Raw genomic sequence first — 12,181 nt, 5'->3', positions numbered from 1 at the left:
TTGTAGAAAAGGCCAAGTGCTGTTAACCTGAACAGAATCCAGACATGAGACACTTTTTTTTTTTTTAATTCCTGTAACTTGATCAACCTCTAGAGATAATCAAAAAAGTTTAAAGAAACTACAACTATGAAGGAGGTTTTCCAAGCAGCAGCCCTACCAAACACGGAAACAATGACTGCTTGCTCTTAAAATACTTCCAACTTCTACCAGCTGCATGGGATTGATTATTTGAGGACAGTTCATTTTCTTCCTGCAGTATTGCCAAAGTCAACAAGACCTACATGACATGCTGAGCAAATGGCAGTTCAGTGGAAGTTAAATACTGGATAAGACAAGGTTTGCAGTTTACAGGCTTCTCAAGATGCCCCAAATTCTTACGCGGCTAACTGTAGTAAACACACTAGTATACTATTATTTTACCTTCTTTCTACAGTAAAAGGGAATATAATTAAATAACAGAAACATAAGATTGCCTAAAAATTTAGTCATGTTTGGTACGTTATCATTGTGTGTGTGCAACATTTCCTTCTTCAGTCTCTAACTTGCCACCACAAATGCATGTGGAAGACAAGCAACCAACTCATCCATCTGCACAGACAAAACCCCTCAATTGCAAGCACACAGTACAGCAAATAGGCAGTTAGCTCTGCTCACTTACAAACAAAGCAGGACACTCATTTTCAAGGTTCATTTGTACCAGTTAGATGAAAACTGGGAGACTACTATTTAATTGCAGGGATTTGCACAACAGGCCTTCAAACCCACGACTAGAACTGCTATGCCGTGCTTCAACCCAGAAATTCAACAAGGCCATTGATGAAGCATCAGTCTCATTTTTGCCTGGCAATGGATGCCAATTGCCAGCATTGGTATTAACACCCTTCAGGACATACAGCAGTTTCTCTGCCTCCACTTCCAGGACTTCTGCTTTCCAGGGTGCTCAGCAGGAGCCCTTGTCTCAGTCTCAGCTTCAGTTAAGGGGTTCTGCAGGTGGTCTTTTCTGACAGCAGCGATAAACACACTCTTTGCGTTTTGCACTTGAATCAGCTGCTGGGTGCTGCAAACTTTGAAACCCTTCTCCAACCTCAGCTGTCCAGGCAATATCCTCTGCTCAGGTAAGGGCTCTGACAATGCACTCCAGCAATCACCAACAAGAAACACATTAAGGTTGTTCAGTTTGTTCCTTCTTCTTTATGGCTGTAACCAAACAGGTCTGTTCATATTTAAATGAGAACCTATTGCAAATACAGGCATACCATTCTCAGTCTTCCTTTTTCTCCTCACAGCAAAAATACAGATGGTCTCTGCACAAGTCTTTGCGGAGCCATACCAGATGAGATTAGTTTCAATGCAAGACCACCCTCAGGTTTCCCTACAGCTATCCCCAAGCTGCTCACAACTTGAAGTCTTACAGTCTTCTGAAACATTCTTTAAAAAAAAAAAAACACAAAAACAAAACCCAACAACCTCTCCCTCTGCTAGGGGTACAAGAATATAGATGGAATTTAACACACTTCAGAAGCTACAAAACAATAAACAGTAAAAAAAATAAATTACCTCAGTTTCTATGCAAGTCTATGCGGATTTTTCCTACAACATCCAGCCCAGGATAACAAAATTCAGCTTTGCATCTTCCAGAGCTACTGAAGACAAATGAGCATAGGACTTGTCACTCAGGGGTCCACCAGAATCTGTTTCCACTTGCATAAAGCCCAGTCTATTTGCTGTGGCTTCAACAGAAAATTTCCAAATATAAACAGAAGGAAGCACCTAGGCTTCTATACATAAGTTGAAACAGCAGTTTTATGGTTTGAAATGTCCACTCTTCCCAATGATGTTAGCTATAGACATCATGGGTGGTGATTTCACTTCTTACTCAAGTGTGCAAGAAAATAAAGGAAAGCAATAAAGCATGGAAATGTGGGGTTTTCTCCTGTCATGTAGAAGCAGGCTTGAAAAGCAGCCTGCAAGGCACTAGGAAAAACATTCAGCAAGAAAGGCAGGTCTTTCACATTTAAGGAGCTGCTCAGCTTGCTAAAGTCTGAAGAAAAGTGTTCCAAGTAAATCAGCTGTTTTCACGCCAACATGAGGGGAAATTGGAGTCTTCAAGAATTCCAATACAAACCAGCAGCTTTCTGTGACTCCGAAACCTGTTCTGGAGTTAACAGCCAGCTGCTGCTGAAAACGTTACTTTATTCCACCTGATGGAAGAGATGAAAACAAGAATCCAGTCCAGCAGCTGCACGCTAAAATTATGAACACTCTCCAAATGTAATGACATATGTCACTTGCTCCCAGGTTGAAGGGATGAATCTGACGTCAGACAAAGAAGATCCTGTAAAGTAGAACTTGAGGAAGAAGGCTTGTCTTGACATTGATATCCAGGACACCGTCAAATTCCCAATGCTACACTCAAAATTGTCCAGTCTTCACATTCCTGTAACTCTACTTGATATTTTCAAAGTTATGTGGAAGGTAGCTTAAAACACCCAAACAATTCTTAATCTCCAAGGAGATTAAGTAAAAAACTGAAATCCTTCAAGTCACTAGTAAGGAGGAAAAATATTAGTTATAGATAGATGCTTTTACTGAAGTCAAAACATGCATAAAAACTCCTTTTCTGCTTGGTTTTGTTTTGCCTTTTTTTTCCAAAGTACCTCGTTAAGGGAAAAATATTTATTTCAGATAGAAATAGAGATCAGAGTCTACAGAGAAGATTTATCAGCCAGCCTTCATAAATTATCTTGCTTTCTTTCCACCTTCTCTAACACTGGAGTCTAATCAACCTCTCTCCACCCAAGCACTAGATATAAAGACTTATTTTGACAATATATTTTCAACATTAGTTACCAGCCTTATGCAAGTTCAGTATTACACCATGGCTGGCATACAAGCATGAATACCCAAGACTGGTTTCTAACTACAGCCTTCCCTTTTGCATGCAGCATACTTCAACACTTACACAGAAAAAGATGATAGATACAGACTGATACCAGGAACACCCTCTGTTTGAAAGTCTCATCAGTATTAACTTTTCTCAAGTAGTTAAGCAGGAAATAAATAAAAACTCAGGCTTACCTGTAAACCACATTATGAAACATACCATTAAAAGAGCATCTCAAGGAAAACTGGATGAAGTTGTCTAAAATTCTCATGATTGGTATTAAAACCTCTCAAGATGAGCAAAAAACCCAAACCCATCACACTTTAATTTTAAATTTTATTCCTCAAAGTATAGGGTCTGTGCATGGATTTGGCAGCTGAAAAGAGATCACCATCCACTTCAATAGTTCTTCACCCAATTCACCTGAGGCACAGATGCACTGAAAATCTGTAACTGCGTGATCTTAAAAACCACTGTTACCTGCTTACTGAATTCATCAAAATTCATAAGGGGTCCGTTGTGGAACATGGGATAATAAAACACGTATGCCAGCATCCACAGGAACGAGTGGGTTGACTTCTGGGCAGGTCCATGCCAGCAGTACTCCAGGCTGAAGCTTGTGCAGAAGAGGCAGCGGACAGACACAGTGAAGAGCAGCAGATAATACTCATTTTCGGTGTCATACCACTTTCTCTGCAAGACAAAACAAAGCCAGACAATGATGGCGCAATGCTGTGTTTTCTACATGACTGGACAATGATGTCCACCCAGATTCTAACTTTCAGGGTCACCAGCAGCAGGAAACAACTAAAGCAAACAGCAGCTGGAACAAGCATCTGAAGTGAACAGCACTACTTTACACATGAACCACAAGCACTGGCTGTTGATGGAGAAAGGGCCTCCAGAGCTATTGCAACCAGCATAAAGAGACAACAGCTTGATTTCAGAAATGTATCAGTTTGTGAAGAACTGACAGCAGGAGAGCTTTTCTTACAGGAATGCCATTATCTCCCTCAGAGTTGGTCCAGTGATACAATATCCAAACCAGCTGAGAACACTACTGACAGCCAAGGGACTGCTATGGCTGAAGCCAAGGCTGTGGTTCAGATCTGAAGAGAATTAGTCACTCCTGAGAAAATTTGAGAGTGGCAAAACGTTACTGAGCATTTATCAAGTTTCACACTCACTGTCACACCTGTTTCCAGTAACAAAAAACAAATCACAAAAAACTTGGGAACATCAGCAAACAGTTTGGCTGATTACAGTTGTATTGCAGCGGGCCCTTTCCTCCTTTCAGCAAGAGACAAATCTGTCTACACCACATGAAGAGACCCTACCTGCTCATCTCCCCTCTGGCCTCCTGCTGAACATCAGGGCAACAAACCTTATAACATATGCTCAGTTTTTCCCCTTAATCTAAGTGAATGCAACAAGGACATTTCCTCACAACTGAGCAGCAGCTTCTCCAAAATCTGTATGGCCCAGCAAAAGCCATTAAAGAAAGAGCAAAACTTGAGCTTGCACCAACCAGCTGTGAGCAAGCAACTCATTTGGTACAAATCAAAGTGGTGGAGAAACATTTCCCCTTTCCATGCAGAAGTCTCCAGTCACCAATACGGTACAGTCAGGCTTGACTAAGCAACTCCTGGATGTGAATCCAAACACCAAGCTCCAAAGAACAAGAAACGTGGTTACTAGAGCACTAGTAAATATTATCATACTCCAGCTCTACTGAACACCACTTACACATTAAGGCACATACTTTCATCTCAATGTACCAGCCAGCATGATTGAGAAATATGACTTTTCTAACTGGAGAAGCTCCAGCATGAGTCACTGCAGCTCTACTCCCTAAGGTTTTTCAAGTCAACCTCTGCTTACATCAACTGAAGGGATAGTACTCTATCATAAAGATACCTGCCATAATGGACAGTCACCACCATAATTAATTTGATGTTTAATTAGTCCTTCTCACATTACCTTGGCTTCTTCCACAGCTGGTATGCGCAAAGTGGACAGCAGGATAAGGGAGCACAACCATGTCAGGAGCGACAGCTGAAACTGAGCCACAGCAAACGAAATAGTTGCATGTACCAAAATGACAGCAAAGCCCTTGATTCCCAGTAACAACCAGCAAGCAGCCATTCCATAAACCATCAAGCACCATGGTTTATACTGTTAGAAAAAGAAAAATGAACAATTTTTAGTTTGATTTCCAAAGAAAAAAACACCCAATATCTGTGCTGTCCTACACAGGGTCTAGAGAAGAAACATGCAGTAGAAACATGACAGTCATTTCCCACACTCAGACAATCATTTAGCAACAGTGCCAAAACCCAAACAGTCATCACCTCACAGTCTTGGAAAGGAATAACTACACCTTCCTTTTGTGTACAAATCAAATGACACTGGTTAATGGTTCACAACAAAGCACAGACTTTCACAGGTTGGAAGCTGAAGTCTCCAAACACTACAGCAACCGACCTACTTGGCCTCACCTGTGCATTGCTACAGACCCACTCACACAATTCACCCCACAGAATGGTATTTTCCACACTCAGTAGCCTCAGTGCAAAGTTTCCCATGGCCAGAGTAAACTGAAACCCACAGAAACTCTCTGCTGTGAAGGAAATCCATACATACCTTCTCCACCAAGAGCCTGGACACTTGTGATACCAGCAGGTGACCAGCCAGAAGCCACAGTATACGTTCCCTTCCCCATTCAATCCAGTAGCTCCACTCAAAGTCTGTGGGGTCCTGGGGCATCAAGGGAACCAATCACTATTGTATCTGGCCATAAAAGCATGTTCTTACAGGACAAGGAGACATCTCTAACACACGAGGTCCGTTACCCAACACCACAGAACTCTATCTGAGGAATGTCATTTCAGCAGTCCAGCTGGGTCACTTAGAACAGTGAGCTCAGACAGTACCATTCTGACTTCCAGTGGTGTGAAATTCAGAAAAAGAGCTTTAGATGGTGTTGTGACCACACTGTTAAGCCCCACACTGGTGCTGAACCTGACCAAGCAGTAATCATTGCCTTTCCCCACAAACCCTGGGGAGTTTTCCAACCAGAAAGTGGGCAGGGAGGCACACACCCCCGCTTCCCCCTCCTCCCTGGGACATGGAGAACAGGCTGGTGACTACAGAGATGCAGCCTGGAACAAGGGTCCCACTTCTCAGGGCCTCCCAGTCCAACACACCCTTGCTTTGGTTCCCTGTCAGGAAGCTTCTCAGAAAACAACAAATTAGTCTGCTACTACTGTTGCTGACTCTCTCTTCAAACCCAACAAATTCACACCTATGCTTGCCCTGATCCTTTTCATTTTAGGAATTTTTTTTCATTTAGAAAGAAAAAAACCAAATCAGTTTTGGACTACACTTAATTCATGAAAAGTTTAGCCAGGAATTTTTCTTTTTTCAACTTCTGTCAGCCTTTTTAAGAGCTTTTGAGAAAAGCAACAGAGAAACAGATACCTGCCTTCCTTGTGTGTGCCCCTCACCTCTCCTGAGGGATTCAGAGAGCAACTCTGCTCTGCCTTGGAAAACCAAGAGCTTGGGTGAAAAGGCACCTTGCTGGAAGAGAAGTTACACTCCCTGTTTCAAGAAAGCCTAGGTGGGATCAGATGAATTCAGGTCAGTTGGAGACTCCTGTGACATGGGTTTTTATCTAAGCTAGGTAAGAAGTATCAGATGGTAGCCTTGTGTCCCATACAGAACCCCACTAGAAGTTCATCTCCACAACTGCTTTATGGCTTTCTTGAAAGCACATCAAGGGTCCCTTACCAGCAGCAATGTTGGGCCCAAACACCAAAATACTTCCACAGAAGTGCATTCCTGGTCTTGCATAAATTATCCTTAATATTAGTTGCACTTCTTCAAAAGGATGTGAGGTCAAAAACATGCAAGGGTGGGGGAGTTGGTTGTTTTTTGGTTTGGGGTAGAGGGGTACTGGTTTTCTTATTAGTCTTAAGACCAACCAAGTTTCTTTAAGTCCTTACACCTCAAAAATCTGCTCTCCTCTATGCTGGACTACAAGCCAACCAAGAGGAAAACGCACGTTCACTGATGTTAAACAATTTCCAAACCACTCAGTGGCAAGAAAAAGGGGGAAGAGGCTGCAGGAAACAAATGTGATTATAGCTTTTAAGGCCAAGCAGTAAAATAGAAGGTTATTAAATGATGTAACAAAGGAGAAACACTTAGGACAGGGATCAAGAAAAGAGACAAAACTTTGGTTATGATTCTTAGATCTAGACACACTCAGCAAGTCCCTCTTCTTCATTAGAAACAGACCGAAATTAACTATGAATATCCAAATCTGCAAAGTTACTACAAACCTCTGAAGCTAACTCAGAAGCTTGGGAAGCAAAGAACATGGAGACATGATGTTCACATTATTGCCACAAAATAAAAGATGCTGGTACTGGTCACCCATCCTACCTTCTTGAGGCCCCGAAAAAGAGTCCCTGGTTCCAGTCCAAATCTTCTGTCCATCACAGCTTCATATTCTGCAGAGAAGAGCAAACCTTTGCTAATGACACAGCAGCCTGAGCAGGGAGACCCAGGGACATGGCCCCTGCTGCTCAAGAGCAACACAGTCCCACATTGCCTCCGCCGATGGGGACACTTGGAGCCAGGGAAGGGCAGGTCACCGCTCACCAGAGGAGCTGCCCAACCAGGCCCCAGCTCTGCCCCGCAGCAAAGGCAAAGCTGCTGAATTGCCCAGAACCTATGCTTTGATACCCCCTTGCAACAGGGGCAGTAGCAGACAGCGACCAACTTTTTACCACACAGGACCATCACTAATCCTCATTTCCCCCTCTTTCAGGACTGCCTGGTTTCTCCCACCACAGCAGAAGGGACACACAGACCTGACAGTGACCAGTATGGCCAGAACATGGCAAAGCTGCTCAGAGAAGCTGCCTCCAGAGCCTGTTCCCCTGCAGCTTTTTGCCATCTCTGCAGAAGACATGCTGCACGTGTGGGTGCGCAGCCTTGTACCCATTTACTCAGCACTTCCTTTGCTACCCTGCAAATACCTTTCTGACACTCCTGTCCTTCCCTTAAGCACTTCTGAAGGCCAGCTAGGGTCATTAATGTAGAACACCTTGCTGATTAAAGCCTAGTAAGTTGCAATAAACATTTCCCTAACAAGCCTCTCTAACCAGCTATAGTTTTATTAGGTAATGCCACCTTCATTTCCCTTAAAATACTCATGTGCCAGAACACAGCTTCACTTCATCCACAAATTGTATTTAAATTGTTTAAAACCCCACCCCTCCTCTGCACTACACAGCCCCACCGAACCAGAACCAAGCCACTACAGCAGCTACTCAGAGGTTACACCCAAGGCACAGGTGGGTATTTGGAGAAAAACTGACCCCAAAGCTGCAGAGACAACTCAGTCATTGCTCCAAGCCCACAACCCAGCACAGGAGCCCCACAGCTCCAGGCAGGGCAGCACCCACCTGCCCTGGGGCCTCCCCAGGTTCAACCCCCAGCAAGCACCATCAGGAGGCACAGCTGCTTCTGAACCACCCACCTCCAAGGGGCTGCAGGTGAAAAGGTTCAAGACTAGCCAGGAAAAACCCCAATTCAGAGCCAACATTCCTACACTTCCCCCATTTGAGTAGCTGACTTCAGCGGTCTCCCTCACCTCCTCCCTGACAGCCGGGTGCCAGGACACCATGGCCAAGGGCCTCCCCAGCCCTCGAGGCAGAAAAGCCCTGGGAAAAGCTCCCTGCCCTGCTGGCCCCTGGCTACCGCGTCCTCAGCCGGGGCTGGCTTGCGGGCAGGCAGAGCAGAGGCGCTCCTTGCAGGAGAGCGAAGCAGAAGCCATCCCCGAGAGCACACGTCCAGCCTCCCAGCCCGGGCGGGAGGCGCTGCGGGAGCGAGCACACCCGCACCGCACACTTACTTTGAGACACTTGGTGCGCTTCGTAGAAAGCGTAGAGGTGGGAGCCCACGGTCAGGGCCCCGTAGACACACATTTCCCAGGCCGGCAGCAGCATCGGCCTGGGAGCTGCTCCCCCGCAGACCCCGCCGGCCGCCTCCCTGCGGGGAAACAGAGGACGGGAGAGGTTTCCCCGCGGAAGACGGGCGGGCAGCGGCCACCGAGTGCGCTGCCGGGGCCCTGCGGCGGGCGGGCGCGGGGCGAGGAGGCGGCCGGGCTCCTCCAGCAGCTGCCGGGACGGGAGGCGAGGCGAGCCCTGCCCGACCGCGGCGGCCGCGGAGGCCCCGGGGCCGAGGGCTCGGTGCGGTCCGGGCCCGGCGGGGCCCTCGGCGCAAGACTAAGGCCAGGGCCGGACCCCGGCTGCTCTCGCCGACCCAGGACCAAGGGGAGCAGAAGAGGGGACCCCGCTCACCTGAGGAGGGCTCCGCCGCCGGGAGTGGGAGCAGCAGTCGCGGCTGCAGGCGGGCCGGGCCGAGCCGAGGCTCCGGCCCCGCGGCAGGCAGGCGGCCCCCAGCGAGGGACACCTGCGGGGCAGCTCCGGGCCACGCCGCCCCCGCCGCTCCACGGAAGCCCCGACCCCGCCCGCCCCCTTCAGAGCTGCGGCCGCCCCCCGCGGAGGGCGGGCGGGAGCGGGGCGGAGCTCCCCGCCCCTGCGCGCCCTTTCCCGGCCTCCGGGCGGCGCCGCAGCCCGCCCCGCCGGGCTCTCCGCGGAGAGGGGTCGGGTAGGCCCCGCTCCCGGCCCCTCGCCGGCTGCCGCTGCCGCCCCGCCGGAGGACTGTGCGGAGCCGGGCTACTGAGAAACACTGTGGCCTTTGGGCGTGTAACGTGCATGAAATCGTTCTGGTCTTGTGTCTCCGTAGCATTTACCGCGACCCGAGCACGGATGCAAGGCACCCTCACGGCTGCGGGATCACAGGAGGGTGTCATTTGTGCAGAGGCGTCCCGGGACGAGGGTGCCAGCGGCAGTGTTTTACCGGAGCGGGCCAAGCCGCGGGGATGGCTCTGGCAGACGGTCAAGTGCTGCAGGGAAGAGTGAAAACACAGACGTCTTCAAACATAGCAAAAAGTTGAGGCCTCTGAAAAGTTGTTCCAGGAGATGCCGTGTGAATTAACAGTGAGGTCAAAAGGAAGGGTGATATTCAGACCAAAAGGGTGTCCGCGACAGCCTCTCACGGACTTTTTTCCCCTGATGGAGTGCAAGGGACGCTAATGCAGGGACACTCTTTTTACAGTCGTCATGACATAACCTGATAAATCAGCAGGTCTGAAGAGCACCACCAAAGCAGGAATGTAGGGCTGGAAATGCTGGTGCTGACAACCACCCCATGGATCAACCTGCGTTTTAGCGAGGGAAGAAGTTTCGTTCCTCCTCACACTTCAGAAATGGCTAATGAACCTCACTGCTCTCAATGTTAAAAACACACAGACTTTCCAGCACAAAAGATTTGGGCAATTTATGCTCAGCCGATCTTGCACCGTGATACTTTTATCCTTCTCTGTTGTTGACATCACTGACACCTTTTTTTAATCGGGGAAACATTTCATATCCTTTTGGATATTGTCTTGCTGAATCTTTAAGTTCCTCATATAAAATAGTATTTTGGTTCCCCTGATTACTTTGAGGCCTTCTTTGCATATTCAAATTCCTGTTTCCTGATCTTTGAAAGCCAGGCTTGTGTCTGATACTCCAGGTGAAGTTTCACCAGTACAAGCGGTTGTCTTCCCTATCTGAACCAGACATGCATCTCCTGGTGTCTCCAAGAATCACATCCATCTGTCAGAGCCACGTGGTGGTCTTTGGTCATTTTACCTTTTGCCTCCAGTTTTTCTTCCCTTCTCTCTTTGCCAGGCAATGACTCACCTTCAGTTTACAATGTCAATTTTGATAGCCCCTAGATGTAAGATACAGCAGTTGCTCTGTGGAACTGCGGTAAAATATCAAGGTCGGGTATATTCTCCTCTATGATACCAGATCCTCTTCTCTGCTGACAGTGCTTCCCCAGTTTTTGCCCTCAGCAGGTTAGTCAGGACCTTCCCCCCAAAAAATATGACACCTGCATAACAGCACCAGAACAACAGCAGTCCTGAATTTGTAAAAAGATTCCCACAGCACTACAGCCAATTTACAGCCACTAAGGGTCAGCAGAGCTTATATTTTCCAGCAGTTTTGTGATTTCTGGTCAACAGCGTGAAGGCGGTAGAGGCAGCAGGCCCTCTAGGTGGCTGCATAACACAAACAGTATGCACGGAGGAGCCGTACTGCAGCATCAGACAGGGAAGAGGTATAACAAGTTACAGCTTTTACATCAGGCTACACTGAAAAGGACATCTTTGTCATTAGTTATGTGGTGACATCCAGGAGCCCATGTACACTCTGCTAGCAGGTGAGCTGCTACCCTTCCACAGAGGGGTGGAGCAGGAACACTGACAAACTCTGCCAACAGTCCCAGCTGGAAGATCTCACTGCCTGGACTTCTACATTAGATGATTTTTTTCCCCCCCCATCCTTATTCAAAGGATTTTGTATAGTAAAACGTGACAAGAATCTCAATGAACGACTTTGTGAGACTAGCTGTAAACTAAGCTGCTGAACATCACTGGCATGAACACCTACACGTTGACACAGCCCTCACCGTTTTAGATGGCATGAATAAAAGCTAGTTCTGCTGCTGCTATAGTCACTGACAGGCAGTGGAGAAACCTGAGAGCAAAAACCCTAGAAAAGCAGCAGCAGAAAGCCCCAATTCTCATTTGATCAGCAAGGAGGTAAAGATTTTTAATGTCATTTGCCATGTGTCCCAGCAGCTGCACAGGCCTGGCAGCCTCTTCAAGACAACTGCCCTTTGGGAAGAAAGTGGTGCGATGCTGTGTACACATACAGCATGTTCCTCTGAGGCCAAAATAAGCAATCCACCTTGGGCAGAATGATTATTTGTGATAGTAGAGGTGTTTCTCTGGAACAAATTTGGAGCATCAGTTCTGCCTGAAAGTTTGTACCAACTCTTACTCAGCACCAGAATGGCTACAAAGTGCAAAGGCAACAACCTGCCGAAGAGGTCCGTGTCCATCTTTGCTACTGGGAGCCAGCAGGAAGGCATCCAGTCCCCACCATGGCCTTGATGAACAGTGGAGGGTGCAGTGCCAGCCTCTTGCCGATCAGTACAAGCATCACTAGAAGAGAGTCTGTCTCTAGCTGACCAGTTCATGTCCCCTTTTTTATTTCTATCTCTTCTGAAGCTGGTATAGCACTTGGGCTGGAAGCGTTGGGTTTTGACCATAAAGTTCAAATGCTCTTTGGTGACAGTCTGCCTTTCTTATGTGATCAGCTATAGAAACTT

General features: G+C 47.3%; 1 protein-coding gene across 2 annotated transcripts in view; it reads right to left on the bottom strand.

The window, feature by feature from the left end:
- The window catches only part of HHAT (hedgehog acyltransferase), a 163,705-nt gene extending 154,316 nt beyond the window's left edge, over positions 1–9,389 (bottom strand). Inside the window, exons 1-6 of one of the 2 annotated variants that reach the window (XM_074863642.1) lie at positions 9,256–9,389; positions 8,808–8,944; positions 7,331–7,398; positions 5,528–5,641; positions 4,865–5,059; positions 3,365–3,577 (exon numbers count right to left, since the gene is read on the bottom strand). In XM_074863642.1, coding sequence (XP_074719743.1) covers positions 3,365–3,577; positions 4,865–5,059; positions 5,528–5,641; positions 7,331–7,398; positions 8,808–8,901 — 684 coding nt within the window. In that variant the 5' untranslated portion in view covers positions 8,902–8,944; positions 9,256–9,389. The remainder of the gene's footprint in view (positions 1–3,364; positions 3,578–4,864; positions 5,060–5,527; positions 5,642–7,330; positions 7,399–8,807; positions 8,945–9,255) is intronic. The other variant, XM_074863643.1, reaches the window with a different exon arrangement.
- Between the last annotated feature and the right edge of the window lie 2,792 nt (positions 9,390–12,181).

This window comes from Strix uralensis, chromosome 3, assembly GCF_047716275.1.
Source record: "Strix uralensis isolate ZFMK-TIS-50842 chromosome 3, bStrUra1, whole genome shotgun sequence".
NCBI classification, from domain to species: Eukaryota; Metazoa; Chordata; class Aves; order Strigiformes; family Strigidae; genus Strix; species Strix uralensis.
The sequence above is the reverse complement of the archived record's forward strand: the minus strand, read 5'-3'. Positions and strand labels throughout refer to the sequence as shown.